General features: G+C 40.0%; 1 protein-coding gene across 2 annotated transcripts in view; it reads right to left on the bottom strand.

The window, feature by feature from the left end:
- The window catches only part of dscamb (Down syndrome cell adhesion molecule b), a 114,853-nt gene that overhangs the window by 84,248 nt on the left and 7,757 nt on the right, over positions 1-22,848 (bottom strand). For both annotated transcript variants that reach the window (XM_087173783.1, XM_087173784.1), the window contains exons 2-3: positions 12,006-12,323; positions 11,136-11,282 (exon numbers count right to left, since the gene is read on the bottom strand). In XM_087173783.1, coding sequence (XP_087029909.1) covers positions 11,136-11,282; positions 12,006-12,323 — 465 coding nt within the window. The remainder of the gene's footprint in view (positions 1-11,135; positions 11,283-12,005; positions 12,324-22,848) is intronic.

Here is a 22,848-nt window from a genome sequence, read left to right as displayed (position 1 = left end):
CAAGCACCATAAAACAACAGGAGCATATTATCTTCTCTTAAATTATAGTAAACTGGATATCTTTGGGTTTTGCATGGTTGGTTTGATGAAACAACATTTGAATATGTCTCTCTGGGCTTTGGCCTATTATATAGACCAAACAATTAATTTATTGATTGTGAAAATAACAGATTTATTTGAAAATTTAAAAAAATCCTTGAATGAGAAAAACAAAGCTACTGTTCCAATAATCAAACCATAATTTTCAGCCAGATTGGTTGGATAAACATAACTTTATGTTGGCAATCAACATGCAAAGCCCATTTGAGGTACACATGAAGGTCTGCTGTGCTTTTTGATTTGGCTAGTTGGTGAAACTGCTTAATACTATCTCAGCCAACTGCAGAAAAGTCCAAGAAGAATCTCATCGACACCACATTTCCATTGTTAAGAGAAAATAGACAGAGGAAGGAAAGGAGAGAAAGAAAGAGAAATGGAGAGTTTGGCTGGGAGAACCAGACAACAATTACACTTGCCCTAGGAGGCCGAGGGAACCTGACCACGTTGCTATGGAAACTCAAGTACAGCAGAAAGTAACAGGAAAATCAATTCAGATTGAGCTTATCTCTCCCTCTCTATCTCTCCCTTCTCATTTCACAAGGGCTACAAAGCACATTTCCATTCTGAATCACATTTTAACTATTGCCGGGCTGATGCAGCAATAATCAGAACAAACACAGTGATTTTTCTTTTCATTCGAAATTAAATGACAGATGTGGATTATAGTTACCAGAAAAAAACGTCTTCAAACGCGCAACTCTGAAACCATATGAAAGAAAGATGCAGGCATGAATGTGCTACGACACAAACACAAATCACCCTCTGTCTCGGGCACACCATTCATCCGTGCTCTTTCTTTCCTTTCTCTCCACCCTCTTCACTCGTTCCCTCAGAGGGGCAACAGCAGCTGTATGCAGGTGATAAGCGTGTGTGGCGATGGGCGCTCGGCTCTGATTGGCTTGCTCAACTCCTACGCTGATTTGAAGATTGCATGCTGCGTCTGTCAAAAAGGCCACTATGCTCGCGGTTGTCACCTCGTGACGTCACTGCCGCAAATGAGAGCTCGACCGGCCACATCACTCTACCTTTAATGTTTCTTCATGACGCATCCCACTTACACTTAAGAATCAATCATAGACAGGAAGCAGGATGTAGTTTTAAATTATACGTTCATTGTAATAACAGCATAATAATGTAATCATAAATATATCAAATATATAGCTTAGGCTGGTTTTGAACATGCACACACACACACACACACACTCACATGAACACACAGCTCTGATCATCTAACAGACAGTGAGGTTATGACAAGAACTGACTGCCTGTCGCCCATCCAGCTCCCTTGTTTTCACCACAGCCACTTAGCAGCAGCCTGCAGGGAGTTTGGGTGTTGTTTGGATCTTAGTTGTTGGCTGTACAATGGCAAGGTGAGGTCAAAGACAGGCTGCAAGTATAATCAGTGTGTGTGTGTGTGTGTTTTTGTCTGTGTGTGTGTGTCTGAGTGTGTTCTCAAGGCTCATGCCAAAGAAGAGGCAAGAGGAGAGAAAACGAGCCTTGAAGAAAAATAATGATGCTTGATGCCTCATACATCAAGAAAAAAGATTGAGGGTCACCTTGCAGTGAAGTCAGCTGGTCATTTGCTACTGAGGGATTCAATCTGGAGAGCGGTTTGTCAAAATCACATGGGAAGTCAACTGAAACTGATATGATGCAGTGTGAGTGTGCAGTGATTTAATATTTTTGATTATTTAATTTGCAATCATGCTTACATTTACTCAGTATATATCAAAATAGGAAAATATTCTTGTGATAATGATTTCAACCACCTTCACAGACCTGTGGTTTTGGATACAGTGGTTTTAACATAGAAAACCAACCTGTACTCTTGAAAGGAAATAGTCATGTACTTAAAGTGGTAATATCACCAACAAGAGCTCATCTTTATACAGATGAACTAATGGTTCACACCCAGAAGACTTTTTAAAATCTAATGGTCAAACCCAAAGCAGCAGAGGCTGAGTGCTCTTGACTATTTATCTCAAGAATGGGTCAAGCGCCAAAAACTCAGGATCCTACATTTCCCATGATGCAACACAATAACATTTTTCACTGGACTCTCCCTGCCTGGTCAATGCCTGTGTCTTTCAAACTCTGCACTCCCAGTTTGTTACACAGGCTTTCTGTTAAAAACCAAGATAATTTATTTCACACAAACGAAGAAGAAGATATGACACATGATTTTCACTGAACATTATTGTTTAAAATCAACAGATGTCCCATTTTAAGGTTCTGAGACAAATTTATAATGTATAGATGCATTAAGTGTTTTGTGATGAAAAGCACTCAGATATCTCCTTCTGACTAGTGTCCAGCAGATGCTTTATAACCATGATCATGTCTAATCAGTGTTACAGATACCCAGCATGGGGCCACAGGCACCAAGGCTCTGTGTGAAAGTTTAAAGAGGCTCAATGTGATTTACTGTATTTTACCACCCTGGGAGCAGAATAAGACCATGTATTAATCCATGATTGGATGGGGGAAAAAATGGAGTGAAAAATCCGTATTAGGTCAGCAGAGTGATTTGAGTTATTAAGTGCCTTTTTTACTCTAATCAGTCACTTTTAAGATGGGATCAGACACTGTTGCATTATGGGATGCGATTGAGCACACCAATTTGTCTCCATTTCCCCCAGCGCTTCAGCTGGGAACATATGGGCAGGTTCCTCCATGAACCATGCCACCTGTCACTGGCACACGCACACACATACATGGTCACATGGAGTTTGCACCTACACATCCACAGTCATCCAACAGCCCACATCCAGGAGAGTTTATAAACAGAAATTAATTGCTTGTTCCGGCTGTAATTAGCTCACACCATGCTTATTACTAATCTGTGTCTTGGCCCGACGCCAGGCTAGTTCTGGCCCGGCTCCAGTCCATTTTCAACAGTGTTGTTCTACAGTAATCCATAAGCTCTGGCAGGATGGACCCGTTCCACTAACTGAGCTTCACTCAACTTCACACACACACACACACACACACACACACTAACTTTTCTATTTACAAATCATTTTATTAACCTATTACTGTATTGCACTGTCTATAAATGTATATTCCTGCAATTTCATGATTCCATAACAAACTGCGTAAGATCCACAATAAAGTAAAACTGCATGTGGTCTTGATATTCTACACTTAGTTTGAATGGATTTCATACGCGGAACAACTGCATGATTCATGAAGTATAAAAAAGACTTAGGGCATTACTGTAAACCAGACTCTTGCACCATAACGACAGCACACTCTACCAAAACAGTGCTGATTTAAGCTTCTGTCTTCAATCCAAGTTGAAAACAAAGGGACATCCCCATCACAGAAAGCCAAATTGCCTATTAAAGATGAGAGCATGTTCGGTCTCCCAATGCGCCCAGCCATCAACACCCTAATCATTCCCTGCCTAAACAGCCTAATGGCTGCCATATTGCTACTGTTTATTAGTAAACACTGATGGAAGAGTGCCCGCTTCACCAGTTGTTGATTTTGTCTATCCGTATGGAGTATCAGCTGGGAATCACAGCCACCGTGCCAAAATGTTGTCTGCTGTTCAGTCTCCCGTCACTAAACAGATTGCTTTATTGTTTTATGTGCACAGTGATTAGGATGTCAGTAGATGGCTTAATATAATACATAAACCTAAGATAAAACATAAAGTAAATTTGAGAACGGAGAACAGCCCTTCTGCTGGTGTTTCCGCTTCACTCAGCTCTTGTACAGATGTATCATGAAAGAGAATGTGAAAGTAAGCAAGAATTAAAATTTGTATTGTTTGCATTGTATTTCAGCACAAATTACAAGTCTGAGCCAGACGGACGTTCCAAAGATGACCTTAGGTTTAAGATGCTTTTGGGAAGCCCAGTCCAAGATCGATTTCCCTCCATCTCTGTCTCAGTAGCCCTGCTATTGATCCTTATCAAATATGTATCACGTCCTCAAGCCTTCACCACAGCTAAGATGGAGACTTCAAACACCACCAGCTCAAACAGAAAGTCAGAGGAGTGCTCGGTTTTCTACTTTTAAAATGGCAATCCTCATAGCTGAGGGAAGATGTGAAACAAATGTAAAAAGACTATAAATGTGAGCCACACCATCTCGAAAACACAACATATTATCAAAGCTTTAAAATAAAAATGTAATCACAGCTATTTAAAAAGCTGTAACATCAAAGCTTTCAAAATAACACTGAATGAATGCAGTCCTAAAGCGAGCTTTACAAAAGACAGTGGGTTAAGTCTTCTACAAAACGTAACAGTAAGACACACTGAGCACACAATACATGAAGAAAACAACCCCCAACTATCTCTGCTCTAACCTCACTTCTTACTAAAAGGGTCTTGTCTCGTCCTCTTCCAATTCCCCAAACTCCCCTTCACACAGCACTCATATGTTGCAAATGCACAAAATGCATCCTTCAGCTCATGTTCCCATAATTCTCTGTGGCAGCAGCGTGATTAATGCACACAACTATTGATTTTTTTTTCTTCTTTGCTCTTTTTTTTTTTTTTTCAAATTTCTTTCAGGATAGTGCCCCCGGCCCCCAACCCCAAACACCTCCTACTTTACAGCATCACACCATGCACACACTTTCACTCACATGTACAGACAATGACTGTACATTTAAATGAGAAATAAAAGCACAGTAACAGCACCTTTACAGACGCACATACTATGCAAACAATAAGCATCCCTTCTCACTTAGATTTCAGGCAGCTGTGTGTGAGTGGACTGGGAAAAGGGGTGCAGTGAAAGACAAGGGTCAGCATTTCACTAACTGCTGATCTGTGTGGGAGGAGGTGGGACCAAAATGATAGGCTGTGTTGTTTTCATAGGATTTCACTGCAGGATGGGTGGAGTAGCATGCAAAAAAACCCCCAAAAAAACACACGGATGCACCCACAAACACAAACTCAAACTCATACATGTACGGTATATTTGCACGCATGTACATGCACACATACATGTTAATATCTAGAGCTTCCTCTGAATTGCTATGTGCTTACATGCAGGGATCATGCACTCCTGCTTGAGCCGTGACCCATTTTCCAGCCCCCTAACAACAAGATCAACACACCATGTTTGTGTGAGAAAAACAGAAAACTGGAGAGAGATGGAGATTGAGAAAGAGAGGCAGACTGAAGGAAGAGAGAATGAGAAGGGAAAGTGTGAAGGGAAGAAAAAGAAGAATACAGAGGGAAAAGATTGTGTATCTAATGTGATGCAGTCCCTTGTTTACCAAAGAAAAAGCCTCACCCACTCTCCTCCTCTCTACCTTTTCAAATCTCCTCCTTAACCTCCTCTCTTGTTTCCCCAACTCTCTTCTCACTTCCTTTCCTCTAATCTGTCCTCTTTTCCTCTACATTTCTTTGCATCTTCTTTCCTCCCAAGCTCATTTCTACAACAGTGCCCTCTTTTCAAGGTTGGCCTGACTTTGGGTGTGTTGAATTTACAGCCGCGTCTCCGCCTGCCTCTCAGTGCCCTCACTGTCAATCTCAGTGAAAAATGGAGGTGGTGGCACATCACTGGCATGATAAATTCCTGCTGAGCATTGATCCTGTAAACCAAACAGTTACAGTGGCCCCTTTGAAGACATCCTTAACATTCCAGCGACTGAGCTGGTGGCTGGTTAAGACTGTGATTCTATTAGCAAGCAAACTGTTTAATTAGCCTCTATAAGCACTCACAAGAACCCATGAGAGAGGAGTGAGTTGAATGCAAGAGTGCTGAGGCACTTTCATCACTTAAATGCTAAACGCACAGTTGGGAGGCGGCCGACGTGAATGTGACTGAAAAATGTAACTAGAGATTTTTTTACTGATGCCATGAGTATTGGATGGACTTATTTGCATAAAGCAAATAAAAAAACAGCATTTTCCACGCAGGAGGAAATTGACTGGGGCGCTGTGCCAAGCAGGTTATGCAATGAGATGAGAGGAGGAGAGAAGGCCGATAGTGGAGGAGGAGTGGAGGATGGAGAAGAGAAGAGAAGAGAAGAGAAGAGAAGAGAAGAGAAGAGAAGAGAAGAGAAGAGAAGAGAAGAGAAGAGAAGAGAAGAGAAGAGAAGAGAAGAGAAGAGAAGAGAAGAGAAGAGAATAAGGAAAATATGAAAGAAAATAAAGTTAAGAAGAAGAGGGATGGGGGAAGAGGAGCCTCTCTATTGTCTCCAGTATAAGTCAAACATAAACAATGTCAGAATCTGACACTGTTGGTAAGCATATGTTACGACACAGATATCCTATGTAATTGCCCTCTTTTCAATTAGTGTGAGTTAAGTCCAACTAGGAGTGGCCAATATGGATAAAATCAAATATCACGTTATATGTCATTTTGTATCACATATCAATATATATTATGATTTAATACCTTCTCTGAGAAATTGCTCATATATAATATCAACTGAAAGGGTATTTTTGTCTTAACAAACTAGGGCTGCAAACAACGATAATCTTCACTATCTATTAATCTGCAAAAAAAAAAAAAAAAAATTATTATTGGGTTATCGAAATAGTTCATTTTCTGTGGATCGACTTATCAGTCAGTCGACGAGCCATTGTATCTCTAAAACAAAGAAATTTAATACCTGTCAAATGAAAATATGGATGAAAAATATCAATATAAAAATCCCAAATTGTCATAAAGCCATCCAGTTTGGTAAAATCTTTATAATATGGCCCAAATCCTAGGAAAAAAGTAATACATGTTAAGATCATGGAATATAGAGACACATCCAAGAAGTAGGAACGGCTTATGGAGTCATCCCTCTCCACTGGCCTCGGACTGAGCCAGTGTCTTAAGACAGAACAAAGCTTCCCATCCTCCATCTCTAGTCTAATCTCCAGCCTGAAAAGATGAAAGGCCTGCATGTTTGTTCCAAGGAGGAAACCCTATCTCTCCAAGACAGAGGAGGCCTCTCTACATCCATTCCTCTTTTCTTCTCTCCTTTTTTCTCCCCATCGTACCTCACCTCTCCTCACCTTTCCCCTCTTTTTCCCTGTCCTCTCCTGGGGCGTTATACAGGCTGCCTGTCTGGCCTGCACTTCCTTATCTGTAGCCGTGTCAGGCTTCCCACTGGATGAGTAACTGAATGAAGGTGCTGGTGTGCTGCTGCCTTAGCCTAGGTGCTGTTACATTTGACCAGATGGGTCTTTTTGTTATATGAAATCTACAAATTGATCAAATGTGGGCTCTTTGAATGAAAACTGTAGGGCTGCAACAAGCAATTATTTTCATTATCGATCAATTGATTTTTTTTTTTTTTAATTGTTTGGTCTATAGAATAGCAGCAAATTGCAGATATTCAACTTAATATCATAGAAGACATAGAATCCCAGCAGATATTCACATTTAGAAGCTGGAACATGTGTTTTTTTTTATTTTTGTTTTGTTTTGTTTTTTGCCATCTTTGCCTGAAAATCTGTTGAATTATCTGTTGATCAAGTAACAGATCAATTAACCAATCACTGCAGCTCCAGAAAAGTGTGAAATAAATTTTCAAACAGTGAATGAATCACATGAACGTGCCAGGTCTAGATGTGTTTATCATGAGTGATGCTCAATTTTGAGAAAATGTGTATAAAATGTTTGTAATTATGACACCCCACCCTGTCTTACTCTAACCCTAACCTAAGTGAACCTATGTGTTTGGATGATGAACAGAATCTCATTCAGTTTTACTCTCACAAAAACTCATTCATGGTAATTTCCCATAATCCATCTGTAATCATTCGGTATTGGTCTTCAAATTTGCAAGTTGCCTACACTTACAGAAAAAGATTAAAATGGATGCAAATGTTGACACGTGCATAAAAAGCTCTGAGAGAGGTACTGTGAGCATACTGTAATTATCTACAGAGATTGTGTTGACTCCACGCTATGTTGCTTCTATATCTGTAAAACATAAGAAAAGTCAACAAGAACTCACTGTGTGGAGGATGTATACACACAATTTTACACGTTGGATACAGAGGAAAATAATCTGCACCAATCCTGAGCTGATAGGTTACAACTAATACCATACGTTATAGAGGACTCAAACTGCTCAAATGTTACTGCAAGCGAACACAGAATTCATGCTCTAATTGTCCAACTTACACATGCATGCATCTTAAAGGAGAGCGCAAGGTCTCAGTGACAACATGTTGTTCGCAGCTCATTCAATATCTGAGCACTGGCTTTGCTGAAGCTCTTGTCTGCAACCAAGGCCGCCAAGCTCATTACGCTCCCTCATGTCATGAATGATGAGAGACAAAAGTTAGATAGATGGAAAAACACACACAAAAAAAAAAACCACCCCAGCCCCATCCCTTTTCAAAAGCGCGGCCACTTGACATGCAAACACATGGGAGCATGTAAAAGAAAAATACAACTAAACAGACAAAGGTGCATGTGACACATATGCATTAAATAAAGGTCCACCATATAAAATTCTGGCAGCAACACAGTAGGACACAGCTCAACTCCTCCCCTCCGCACTCCACTTTCTTTCTCTCATTTTTTTTTGCCTCTTTCATCTCTCTATTAGCTCTGTCAATTGTTTATCAAAAGCAGCGAGGAGGCGATTGGAGCCGGGCATTTGAAAGCTCGTGCTGCGAGATCCATTTTAAAATTCATGACGGGTTAATGGTATGTTAGTGGCAACATTAGGACCCAGTGAGATTGCGTCGTGCTCATTCACATTGAAAACAGGCTGCTTCAAATGACTACTAAGCAGTCCTCATTCTGAGAGGTAATTCATATTGTAATTAACTTTTCAATCACAGCTGATTAATTAAGACAGGCCCTAGTCTGTAATTATGCATCTATTTTTGACCCTAATGTGGATCACTAGATATTCAAAGATTTTGCGGCCATGATTTAAGCCACTTTCTTCTCTAGATGCAAGTTACTGATCTTAAAAAGCACCACACGATATTAAACAAGCACAGGCAACACACAATCAGTAGTGGTTTAGATGTTTCAGGGAATATAAACTGTGGATGTTAACCAGTATTAAGAAAACAATCAGGTGACATTATCAGCCCAAATTTTTTCACCAAGCATTGCCAATGTGTTCTCATCCTGGTCTTTTTGTGTCTCGACAAAGAGTAATATCTTGAGCCTCGACTGTTCTTCCTCACATTGTGATGCACAATGCAAGGGTAGGGAAGTGCGCTTGATGTTACCGTTCCCAACAAAAACCTGAGATTAATAATTCAGTGTGGCTGTGGGATAGCTTTATTTTGTGTCCACTGAGACCAAGTCTTCTTTCATGAAAAATTGAAAAAAAAAAAAAAGAACAGAAAAAAGGGGAGTGGGGAAGGAGTCAGAAAACTAGGCTGGGTCAAACTGCACCCAGTTGCCATTGTCAAGCCCTGTTGGTGCCCTTATGGTCTCTCTTGCTTTTCGCTCATGCACAAACACATGCACAAACACACTCACGCACACACATCCTTCTAACCCTCACTCCTAGAGTAAACATACCTTCTCCATAACAGTGCTAGGTGAATCCGCTCATGCATCACAATCTACCATCAAATATTTATCACGGAGCAGCAGTGATTTTGACCGTGTGCTCATGCTTTTGACAGCACTCGCCTGCTGCAATACTTATTGGAGTAAACACGAACAATCCAATATCGTTGTTCCTTTGAATGCTTGTGAAAGAACTCAAAAGAACACAGAGCATACAATATAATCCATCAAAACTTCACTGCATATTCTATAGGCTGTCAGACCTGCTGGGGAAAAAAAGGAAAGACGTCATTGTAGGCAGTACAACAAGAGCTGATTTAAGAAATGATTAGCAATGACTGGTTTTTCAATATAAAGGAATGGCACATGTACATGAAAAGCTGTTTTTGCACACACATCCCCTCTTTGTATTTTATTATATCGCTTAAATTTTGCCCAACTTGACCAACCATCTGACGGAGATGTAGAGGAGTTAAAGCAGTTTATCCTCATAATGGACCATTTTTTTTCAACCACAGTTGACATAAACATTATCTCTGAGTCTTGTCTACATGATTCATTTCATTTACAGAACCTAATCATATCTGCATGCTGCATATTTGCCCGCTCTCCATGACATTAGGCAATGTCTTCAACTGGCAGCTCGCACCGAGTAACTTGAGTAACCTCGAGTAAATAAGTCGCTGGCATGGATCAGAAGACACATCTTCATGCTTGAGCAGACACATTTAAAATGCCACCAAAACACCGTCCCAGATTCTGCCCTCAGTCAAATGACATCAAGTGCTCACTTACAGGTCCCTAAACGCCTCAGTATGAAGCAAAATCAGCCAGCGGGCAGTACATGGAGCAATCAAAGAGATAAGCATCCCATTTAACTTGAGTAAAAATCCAACCCGCAGAACATTCTGGTGTCTTGCGTTATCATGCTGCGCCACTGGATTCAGACAAGGAGGGTAACTAGGTCAATGATGCTATGTAAACTGTTCCACTTTACCCCTTGCTGGACTCAAAATGGAGTTGGCTGAGGTGGAGTGCGTATAGGGGAGAGAAGCTTGGTGATTCAACGTGACAGTTATCAACATCCTCTGGCTAGTGAGAGGACAGGACTGTACAGAGCTGCAGAGCCCCAGTAATGGCAGACTACAACAGTAAACAGGTAAGAAGATGACTCACAGTGAAACAGAACATAGTGTCCAAAGAGCAGGGAGCAGAGCAGAGCAGGGAGGGGGCTGAGATAAACAGCCAAAAAAAAAATGGCAGCACACCTCTCTCTCTCTATCTCTCTCTCTCTCTTTCTCCGTCAAACATTTAATCTCACAAATTTGTCATTGCAAGGGTGGCCAACAAAAAAAGCTTTACTTGTGATCTTTCATAACTGATATTCCTTGAACAAAGTTACAAATGTTGTCTATCATTTGAACATTAACGCTGGCATTTTACCTTGACATATAACACATTAGTCCTGATTTTGAACAGGTTATTCACTGTATGTTGCTGTTTTTTTTTGTTTTTTTTAAGCACTAAAAACTCTGTGTTGAAGGGCCCAGCTGAACAAAGTTCTGATGCATTCCTCGTCTTACCTGAGCTGAGTGAAACGGTGTCTTTCTCCCATGATACAACAGTGACGTAGGCCTCAACAGAAGCAGGGATAATGCACTTGAAGACGGCTACACTGCCTCTCATAGCCTTCTGGTCAGCCACTCTGACTGTGTAGGGTTCCCGTGACACTATCAAAAGGAGAAAAAGCATAAACACATGAGAGGTCTCATTCATAAGAAATGTTTTTGTATTCTTCTTTTTCATTTTTGGGGAGAGGGTGGGTATCTAGATTTGGACCCAAGGATCAAGCTCTCATCTAGTAAAACTTCAAACCTAACGTTTCTGTTCTGACCACCGCATCTAATTATTTCAACTTGGTTTAAGAGAAATGATGTCTTGTGCATCACTTTGGCATGGCGGACTGGCCTTAAGACTACAATACCGATGAACGTTGGCCACAATTGCTATGATGAAGAAGACGGTAAGAGCGTTTAGTTCAGCTTATCTTTTCAATCACTTATCTGGTGCAAGATATCCAATCACTAACTGAAATCGTGCTCCAATCACTCTGAGCTTTTGCACTTTGACAAAGATACATGACAGGGTAATGAAGATTTTGGAAACCTGCACTTAATTCATTTGTACTACACACATTTATACACTCACATTAACTTGTCTTTCAAGTGTTTGACTTTACCTGTTGTGCTATTACAAAAAGCACCACATGCAACTACAACAATTACCCTTTCATTTATTATAACTATGATTTTCACATCTTCTTCTACAGGTGCAGCTGACACTAAATCTTCGCTCCTCTCAGAACATCTTCTGCTAGTACGACTACTTTTTCTCTCACTGCTACCATTACTAGAAGTACTCCTGCTACACTAAGCTCTCCTCTGTGGACTCACCAGCTTTGATGTGGACATCCTGACTCCTAATCTTGCCAGAAGGGTTTTCGGCAGTGCAGTAGTACGTGTTGTCGTGGATCAGCTTGCTGAAGCTGGATGGCAGGAAGTTGAAGATCTGGAGGGTTCCATTGGGGTGGACATGGCGGATGCCCGGCACATCGTAGATCTCCTCGCCGGTAGCCAGATACCAGCGCAGCGAGGCAGGCGGCGCACCCCCAGCAGGACAGGGCACTGAGGTCCCTGTGGTGCTGGCAAATACTACCTCTTGCAGAGATGCATTGACAAAGTATAAGCTGGAATGTAGGTCCTCACTGAAAACTGCAAGAGAGACAACACAAGATGCTTGCTTTTACAACCATGGATTTGCACAATTTTTAGTATGCTGTAGTATTATCTAAGTTCTTGTGTTTATGCATTTGTTCATTGGCATTGACAAGAGACATTGAGATGATAAAAAATGTCAGATTTTAAAATATGTACTTTTTGTCCCTCTGTTTGATATTTGAGTGTGAAAATGTTTATTTCAAATAGCAAAAATTGGAAAGCACAAATTAATATTCCATGAACATCATTCACGGTAAGTATTTCTATTTATGTGACATGATCATTTGTTTTGGATTCACCACTATATTCCTATCCCTGGGACTTTGTGAACATTAAATTAACATAAACTATAATCAATTATGAAATAAGGTCAGCTGCCTTGATCATATTCCATTTTAAATTTAAGTCAACATCACAGTAAAGAGAGTGATGTTAAATGCAGTTAGTGCAGTGGCATTCTCTGGAGGATGAGAAAAGGGTAATAAATGTCAGTGTTGGAACAGTTAGCTTCAAAGTAATCTACAGATGCTTGATTTCTGACTGAGGAAGCCAGCAGATGTTTGATATCTGAGGTTCTGTATTTATGAGAGCAAGTCTGTTTGTATTTTTGTATTTCAGGCAAGAATAATTGTATATACAGTATTTGTGAGTGTGTATCTCGCTTGCTATCTCAGCCTGGTGACGAGCCCAGAGGCTCTGCACTAAATGGCTTACAGTGGCACTGGCAGCTGGCTTGGATCCTCCCTGGGGAGAAAACATTTTAGCACTTCATAAATTCCTAACAAGGTTTCAAATTGCAGACGATTCCATGCGTTTCTCTGCTCCAGCAGCTTTCAACCAGCAATGAGACAGTCCAGTGACCTGCTCATGTACATACACTCGCACATCCACATTTGTTGTTACAGATGAAGAATACTCATTCAAAATGATTAGCACACTAAAGATCAATACTGCAGCATTTTTTTCTACAAGAATTTGTCGACATATTGGAGAGCTGGCCATTTGCAACCTTTCTGAAAATGCAAACAGCTCTGCACTCTCTGTGTTGCAGAAGCAAGCATATGCACTGGTAAATCTATTTTACCAATGCAGATAATGTGGACTGACTGTGCAGGGTTTTCATCCACATTAAAAAGGTAAGCAGAGGAGTACAAGTCCAATAACTAGCTATGAAAACATATATTGTATTCTTTATGATTATAAGAGATTTCTATGTGCCTCACTCTTCAATTGGAATTAGCAGATATCCACATACAGTATGATATGATAAAATACAAGTGAGAAAGTAATACTGTAAGCTATCCTGCCCTGACAGATACAACAGAACACAGTTACATGTAACTGTGTACAGCATGAGGGAAACTTTACCTGTATATGGTGACGTCATCTAATAATGAAAGTTTTGACCGTGTGACACAGAGTTATATAGTGTTTTCAATGTCAGGAATTTATCACAGACTTGCCTATATCACCCTTTCCACAACAAACTTATTTATTGGGGTAAAATGTCCTAGATTTTCTAACACAGCACGAAAGTGAAGTGGGCCAACTTTTTTTCTTTTAGCTAGCTTTGCAGCTTCCGGAAGGGATGAAGTTTAGCGTTTTGTTAGCAAACAGCTGCATGTCTCAATAAATTAAAGAACACATTAATGATGCATTTTCTAAAATGAAATAATACAACTTATACTTAATTTGGAATTATAATAAGTGTTTTTTGTGTAAATGGTGCACACTGGAACAAAATCTTTTTGATACAGTCATAAAATTGTAATTTTCAGACATTTCCCTCAATCATTTTGAAACATACTCCACTTGAACTTTACTTATGCAGCTGTTTTTAGTCTCTTATAACCTAATAAATTATATTTGACTGGGATGTACATTATTATTTAACTATTACATGGCAGAAAATGAAGAACTAGAAGGGCACTCAGAGTCTATTTCTTTTTTTATGTTGTTATGTATATTTTATGTTATGTTGTTTGACATTGGCATTGGCCTCTGCCAAACCAGACTTCAGACAAAAAAAAAAAAATTCAAAGTAAATGATCTGAAATATGCCCTCAGATTTAATGGGTTCTTCCCTGGCACATGCCCCTCCACCAAATTCGGTGCAAATCAGTTCAGTATTTTTTGCGTAATCCTGCTGACAAATAAACAGGCATGGGTGAAAACTTAACCTCCTTGGCATGTAACAAGCACATCATCTACAGCCTGCAGAAACTACAGTAAGGTCAACAGCTGCAGGGAGCTTCTAGGTGGTAGGTCTGACTGATATGGTGAGTTTCAACAAGCATAAAAATGTGGATGGCTACCCAGAGTAGCTAGTAGAAGGTCCAATCAACACTACAAATAATCATCATCACAAGTACAGCCAGTACTTCTATGGAAGATAATTAGAAAGAACACATAATACAATATGGGGATATTTTAGAAAACAGAATTTGGTACTGGGATATAACCGTCTTCAACATTATAGCTGGGATGTAGCCTGTTGGGCAGCCTGCAAGAGGCAAATATAGCGGGACAGTCTGATGACTGAATCCATCATTTGTTTACCTGCCAATGCCCTGTGCTTCTATATGTATGCTGATTTAATTTGTAAATGCTAACAATGCACATTCCCGACTCACAACTGTACAGAACTGTTTGTTACTTCCATCTGTGAATTGTACAAGGTGATGACTAACAATGCATCTCTGTTTCTACACATATTTCTGTGCATATGTTAGAGGCTCAGTCGCTAGATATAAAACTGTGAACAGCATGCATGTTTTCAAGTCCTTGCACGTGGAAAATGAAATAGGCAGCAATGCATCCTGACAAATCAAATTGTCTGTTTGTCACCGCCGCTTTCCATAATCTTTCTCTCTGCTTTCTGTTTACTACAGATTGATAAGTTTCAATATGTAATAAAGTTTATGTGAATAAAATCATAAACATTTAAAACAATAATTTGTGGTCAAATTGCATTTGCGAATAATCTGATGTTGCTTCATGCTTCATATTTAGTGAAAAATTGATTCATGATATCACATTCTTTCACCAAAATTCTCTAGCTCTTATATTATTAAATTAGAAAATATTGATTGTTTGTATGAGTAAAATAAAATTTAGAAAGGGACAGTATTTTCCCAACAGAGGAACTATTGTATACTCCTGTATAGTCTCTTACATCAAAAAGTTTTAAGCAATTTGAATCTTTTAAAATGTGGTGGGATAGTGGATACTGGACTCTCAGTGGGTCTGTGGCACCGGCTAAGATGAAAATAATACATCAAAGTCATATTAAATTCTGATTCATTCTCTTTTTTTCCAGCTGGCACAGAGAGTATCAATCTTCTCAGTGCTCTGTTGATAATACAAACTGGAGCCATAAGGGGTGGGGGAGATGTGTATAAGAGACAGGTGACAAGGAGCAGACAAAGAGTAATTTGTGCAAATTAAGAAAACAAAATAATATTTTTTTCATTACACATAAAAATGCAATGACAGAAAAAACTGGCACACATCAAAGTTTACAGAAAATACAATTTGGGTACTTAGTTAATTGATACTTTGAAAGTTACAGAGCTACAATAGCAAATGTCTGGAGAGAGGTAGATCAAAGAAGTGTGTGCTTGCTTGGAAAGCTTCTATTCTGTGCAAGCATCGGAGAAATTGGATTAGGATTTATGTCATGGCTGTTTTGATATTCGTCTATTTCACATATGAAAAGTATGTGAGAGCAACTCAATTTAGACTGGCTGAGTGATAGTGAGATTGATTTAATTAAAAAAAGAAATGGACTCTGGTGGAAGGGTACGTATCACTGCGCTATTCGTTTTCCTAATTGACTAAACTCAGGAGCCCAACCACAAATGGTCCAGTGACGCAGGTACATCACCCCCTCAGACCTCACAAAGAGCACCATGTCATGCCCCAACAAACGGCCTCAGGGCCCAACCACTTACTACATTGCCCGAGAGGAAATCAGTAATTGGCATAATTTTTCATGAGCTCAACCGTAAAGGTGAAATAAATGACACTGTTCAATAATGCATTATATGCATCTATAATTGACTATGATTTTTTTTTTTTTTTACCAACGGGATATCTTCAGGGAGAAAGGGAAGAAGGAAAGAAGCTATTTCATTTAAACCGTTTCGGTTTCAGGGCCAGCAAAAGAGGAAGAATGCATCATTTTTTCCATTCATTCTTTTTTGAGATGTATGCTGTTCTTTTCTGGGACTTACTGTTATAGTTTTGGCTGGAATACTTTGGTAAATTAGCATACAATTATTATAATTGTCTTCCAAGGTTCATACAGCTGACGGAAGAAACTGTATAATGTACACAAGCATAATAACTTTTAATATTTAGACCTTTTTTACATCGAGTGGACTGCTGATGTTTTACAAGCTCTACAGTGAGGAGGTGAGTACATTATTTCTATAGTTATTCTGACCAAAAGTCTGACAATAACTTCCACAAGACCAAAGGGGACTATATCACTGGAACAAAGTTGTAAACAACATTGATTATCACCAGTGGTTTCTTTACTCATCCAGTAGTTACTGAGCAACATTAGCATTCATTTAGAGGCCACCTGATGAATGTGAGCCCACCATTCAATCTCCTTTTAGCTCTGTTTTGCTCTCTACCAAATCCTGAGGGAAATACTTTAACTGCCAAATGGCCCACTATGTTCACTAGCTAGTTGCTAGCTGTGTCTGCTATTTGATGCTGGGCAGCATCACTCACTGAACCAGCAACCTGAGGCTGCATCTGTAGTTTTTAGACTATGAAGCTGCAAAGCCAGATTAAACTTCATATTGAAGACAATAAACCTGGGATTTCAGAAGTCCAATGGTCATTAATACTTTTTTGTTTTTCATTTTCTTTTTAATAAATGCTAGCACTCTTTTCTTAGACAATAATCTGAACAGTGATTGCTGCATTACTATGCATTACATGACTGTACAGTGCTGTAAATACATGTTGTGCCTGCTTGGCAAAAGGATAATTAATTATATTTCAGTAAATGTATTTCCTGTAACTTGCATCAGAATTTAGTGTTAACTCTGGTGAACTGTTTTCACATTATTCACATCTTCATGATGTATTACGTGATCTGGGGAAGCAACTGCAGTAATGCTCCCACAGAGTTACTGTACAATATGACAAACAATACCTATGGTTCAGTATCATCACAGGACTGTGATCCTTCACACAATGGAGCTGATCAGTTGACAGGGTGTAACCAACCATGACAGTGTGCTTTCAGAGCCACTGGGGCGCTTCATTTAAGTAAACGTGCAATCAATGCCAATGGGAGCAAACAGCAGGTACAAATGAATTCTCTAACTGGCTCTCTGCTGAATCACAAGTTACCACAAGATCACAATTTCAATTTTGCATTAACTATTATATTAACTATTAGAAACTGCCGCTCGGACACCTGATGAAGTCGTGTAAAAGTCATGTAAAGTTGGTGTGATTTCCACCCTGTTATATACCAAGTCTTAAGTGAATGGGCACAGTGGCACATGAGAAACTGGTGACAAACTATTTAACTCTCACTCCATAGTTACATATTCTGTCTTTCAAGCAGCCTCTTGCTTTTTTCATGAACACTTTGTGACATGCGAAGAAGAAAAGAACAGCAGAAAGCAAACAAGAGGAGGCAAAGAGAGGATCATAGAGACAGTGGGATTGATTCAGCTTCCCATATTTCAGAAAGCACTCGTGTTGGATCTGTTGAGCGAGAAGAGCCATTGTCTGAGTTGTCATCGCCGCCACTGCAAGGGGGGGGGGGGCCTCATCACTGTACACCAGCGTGGCATTGGCGCTTCACAGTGACAATGTGACAGCAGGAACCCTGGGTAATTAAAGCAGCTCTCTGCTCTGTGCCCTCAGGGTAAGTCTGCCTGGGATGTGGAGATCATACCTGGCTCGCTCACATTGAAGAATCACAGTTGCCAAAGAGCAATTTTCCTCCTTAACAAATTCCTACTCCAACTCTGTGGGCTTATGGATAGCAGCAATGCTATGATGTATGCAGTGCTAAAGCCTGCAACCAAGTTGTGTTCACAGCAGCTAAAAATAGGTCTTTGACCTGTCCATGACCCAAATTTCATTAGCACGGTATAGGAGTACCCGCTTCTATTCCAATCTGATCAAAAGTGTTGGAAAATCATATCAACACCAAAGTAAGTTTTAATGTATATCAAAGTCCATGAACCTGAAAGTAACGTATAGTAGCTAGAAGTTCTGAGACAGGCAGACAACAACGATTTGTGGCCGAGCAGTCCAGTGTGAGTAAGCATTCCCACTGATCTGATCTGCCCAGAGGCAATACACCATGCACAAAGTTAAATGACTGTCTTGCAATTTGCTCTCATGAATATTAAGCAGTGCTGTGACAGTAGAAAGGGTTGGCTGTACACAGGCTGCTGATCTGCACCGACAGATCTGTCCTCTGATGTCTTGGAGGGGCGGGCAACAGTAAAGCGAGGCCCCCCACAGCAGATGAGCCTCCTCCTCCTCCACGGTCTATTTTCATGTCTTAAATGGGCCAGAGTGGCTGCCTGTCTCATCAAGGGGAAGCCAGGGACCCTGGACTGTTTCTCAGTTAGTAAAACTGAGCGATAAAGACATTGATGTCTAAATTATGCTGCTGCTGCTGATGATGATGATGAGTGCATGAGAGAGGATCTGATTATATTCTAGCAAACTATAGCAGCTCCCTCTGCTGCTGCTGATGATGCATAAAAACTTCCACTAAATCTAATATTGCTATTTAATGTAACAACCGCAATAGAAGGTGGAAGGAAACCCACGTCAGTAATAAAGTAAATAAAACAAAGATTACATTTAAAGCATTGCACAGATTCACTGCATGTTTACTGAGTTGAGTTACACCTGTGAACCAGGTGCTCCTGAACCACAGCTGCCTTTGCAATTAGAAAGAACTTATTACATGTTATTCAAATTTTCAACACCTGCAATCTTACCTATTAATTAGAAATAATTTTCTAATTTTACCAAGAACTGAGGAGAGCAGCACTGTGATGTTGCCTCTCCTCAACCTAATTAACAAGAATAAAAACTATGTATTTATAGAAAGCTAATGCTAATCCTTTTGACAAACAGGCCTAGGCAAATATATTTCTAAATATATTTTATGGATGATTTATTCAAGTGAGGTGCAACATTGGTGGTTTGCCACATAAAGTAACACAGACACTGCCAAAAAGACGCTTTTGAATTCAGCTTGATGTATGTATGGTGGCGACCGTAACAACCACAAAGGTCATTTATTTCGTATATATTGCAATAAAATGTATTTTACTGAAGTCATATTAGATAAACTGATATGCACTGAACTGCATGGTGATTGTCAAATCAAAGTCTGAAAATTGTCACACCGCCCCACTGAAAGTGAATAGACAATAACACAATAACACATTGTCAATCCAAACAGTGTGGGATAAGGATGATTACGAGGTAAATACGTGTCATCTACTGTTGAATGGATAAAATTTTGTATAATTATTTAAAAAAAATTAAAAAAAAATAATATCCTGGTCAACGACAGACACTAGAAACATAAGTTGCTGCCCACTCATGACCTTATTCATGCAGTAAAACACTTTTCAACAAATCTATTAAATGTGAATGAGTTGTCCGGTTCTCCTGACAAACATACACATAGATGTCAAAAAAATTTTACACACTACATTAACTACTGCTGTATTAAAGCTTTTTTTTTTTTTTTTTTTAATTGGTGACATAGTGTGATATGATGAAAAGATGACAAACATAAGATGACATAGTAGACAGGAGATGATGTTTGAAGCTGTTATAATGATGTATGTGGTGTTGTATTAGAAGAGCCAGGGAGATTAGTGTATGTGCATGTGAGTGTGTGTATGTGCATTTGTGTGTTGTAGCTGTAGTGTCTTTATTGTAATAATTGGTATGATGGTAATACAGCTATAATAATAATCATTATATAGTTATTCACTATGCTATAATAATGTTTATCTGGCAATGCAGAGTGAGGGCAGGTAGGCAACAGGTTCCCTTATTTGGCCCCCCACAGTGATGTGCGCAGAGGCCCCATCAGGAGACAGTCGGGATGGGTCAGTGCGAGACCAAGCTATGATTCAAGTTCAGTTTTGCTGTAGCCAGCTTGTCCGTAATACAATAGTCAACATGGCATATGCTTTATTTTGGATGACGAGCATATTTCGGTGCGTTGCCAATGTAGCAGTTTGCAGATATAGAGTTTGAACATAATAAACTTCTATCCTTTAAGACTCACTTTGTAATTTACTATTACATTTAAATATGTCTCAGTGAGACCTGAGTGGATATAATCTAATCGCTTCCACACTAATCTAATGGTCAGCATAAGCCTTCTCTCTTGATAACATGATTAAGCAGCAGCATTCTCGTTGTACGGAGAACGCAACATCGGCAGAGGCCTTACCTCAGTTAGACAAGTGGCCATAGCTGGACAAACCAACCTTATTATGTCACCAAACATTAAGGATAAGGGGATTCAAAAGAGTTGCTGTTGACGGTGTGTTAACATGACCGCTGTTCACGTGCATGCCAGCTATAGTAACGCAATATCAATGGAGGTTTCAGTGACCGTGGAGGCTTCAGTGTGCATAAGCTGAGACGTGAGAGGCTGCTGAAGAGAATGAACTGACACTGATGGACTTTGGCCCTCAAGGATCTTATTTCACTTGTGTTACCTGAACCTCCAAGCCAAAATTTTGAATGTTATTTACCTTCCATCCCAGCCTTTTGTATCATAAATACTACGTGATTACCCATCTCAGTTGGTGACCACGTGCTGAATTTCATCCCCCCTGCCTGCTTACAGCTAAGATGAACAGTGGAGGACAGACCACAGAATGACTTTATCTGTTGTGGTAGCTGTTAGCAACCCCGTCTCCTAGAAATTATTATGTATTATGTATATGTATATTAACTAAGACCACAATCTTTTCCCTAACCTTGACCATGTTCTTTAACTGCCAAAACATAACCATGACAAACATCAGTCATGCTTTAATGGCCACAAGATATTGCATTGCAAGAGGGGATATTGTGAGTCAACATTTTACAGATTCACAGTTTCCTGATTATGTTGATGAAAATCCTAGTTCAGTACATGTCTGACAAAGTGCATATGCTGTTCCAAATGAGTAGTACTGTACAACTGTACATAACTGTCATTTCTAGGCGACAGTGTTGTGTAGACTTTCCAGTAATTTTACTGCTGCTTGGTTTTTGGTATGTTGTATACTATTGTGAAATCCAAATTTCTTCTTCTTGTCATTTTTCTTTTTGTATTTTTATTTCTACAAGCCATCGATGCTACCAGTGCAAGTCCTCCTTGTATTCCAGTCAATTGTTGTTGGGTTTTTCTTTTTTATACCTTTCTTACGATACTTTTGAACTAAAAGTGTTACACAAACATGCTGCTCTCACTACTAATGTTGGACAGGTAATAATGTCATTATATGGCCATAGCAGACCTCTGAAACTATACCACTGTCCCTGTTTTGTCCAGGAGACGTCTGTGACCAGCAGCTGGTGGAGTGTGTTAATGTTGATGTCACAGCAGCTGGCTGCTCTCATCCTGTTAGCTCTGCCTGCCATTATCAGCCCCCCTTCCCTCATCCCTCACCCCACCCCCACCTCCTCCTCCTCCTCCCCCTCCTCCTCCTCCTCCTTTAAAGCGGCTGCTACTGCTGCTGCGTGCCATGCTCATTTTAATACTCCAGACTCATTTGACCGTCTTTATGGACTTATCATATTAAACATTTATCGCAGCCATTTCCCTAAACCAAGCATGTTTATTCAACACTTAGGGGACCACAGCACGGCTCCTTTCAGCAGCAGCCCCCACCCCCCACCCCAACCACACACACATACACACACACATACACACACATACTTATTTTCTCTTTTTCCTCGTTTCTCTCCTTCTCCCCTTCTCTCCTCCTCTCTCCCTCGCCCCCCTGGCTTGCTTTATTACAAGCTTCCTTCTCTATGTGCCACTGCCTGAACAAAAAAGAGAGGTATTTTTGTACTCTTTTCTTCCCTCTCCTCTCCGGTCATCCTTTCCTCCAGTGGCTGGGATACCGGGGGACTCGTGCCGTGTGAAGCAGCCAAGCAGACACAAATGTATTCTGAGCATTTAGTACTTTGGATGAATCGAGTTTTAATTTAATCATCTGATCAAACATTAATTAGCATAATCACTTGTGGGGATGGATGGTCTAGATAGAGAGACACAGAGCAACACATAATAGACCTCATCCTGGCAACAGTCTACGGGGACACTTAGCAACACATAAACAGCTACATGCTTCCAGGGACCCGTGCAGGGTTCTGTCCAAATTACCTCCCTTTGTACGAACAATACATCCAATTCTCTATTTCCTTCAACAGCTCCTCCACTGCAGAATGATCTATTCACTGCTAGACTACCCTGCAATCAAATGCACTGCTGCCA

The sequence above is a fragment of the Seriola lalandi genome, unplaced genomic scaffold, assembly GCF_002814215.2.
Source record: "Seriola lalandi dorsalis isolate HSWRI2012SDOR001 ecotype SW California unplaced genomic scaffold, Sedor1 jcf7180002054281, whole genome shotgun sequence".
Lineage (NCBI taxonomy): Eukaryota > Metazoa > Chordata > Actinopteri > Carangiformes > Carangidae > Seriola > Seriola lalandi.
Note: the sequence above shows the minus strand (reverse complement) of the source record. Positions and strands in the feature narration are given on the sequence as shown.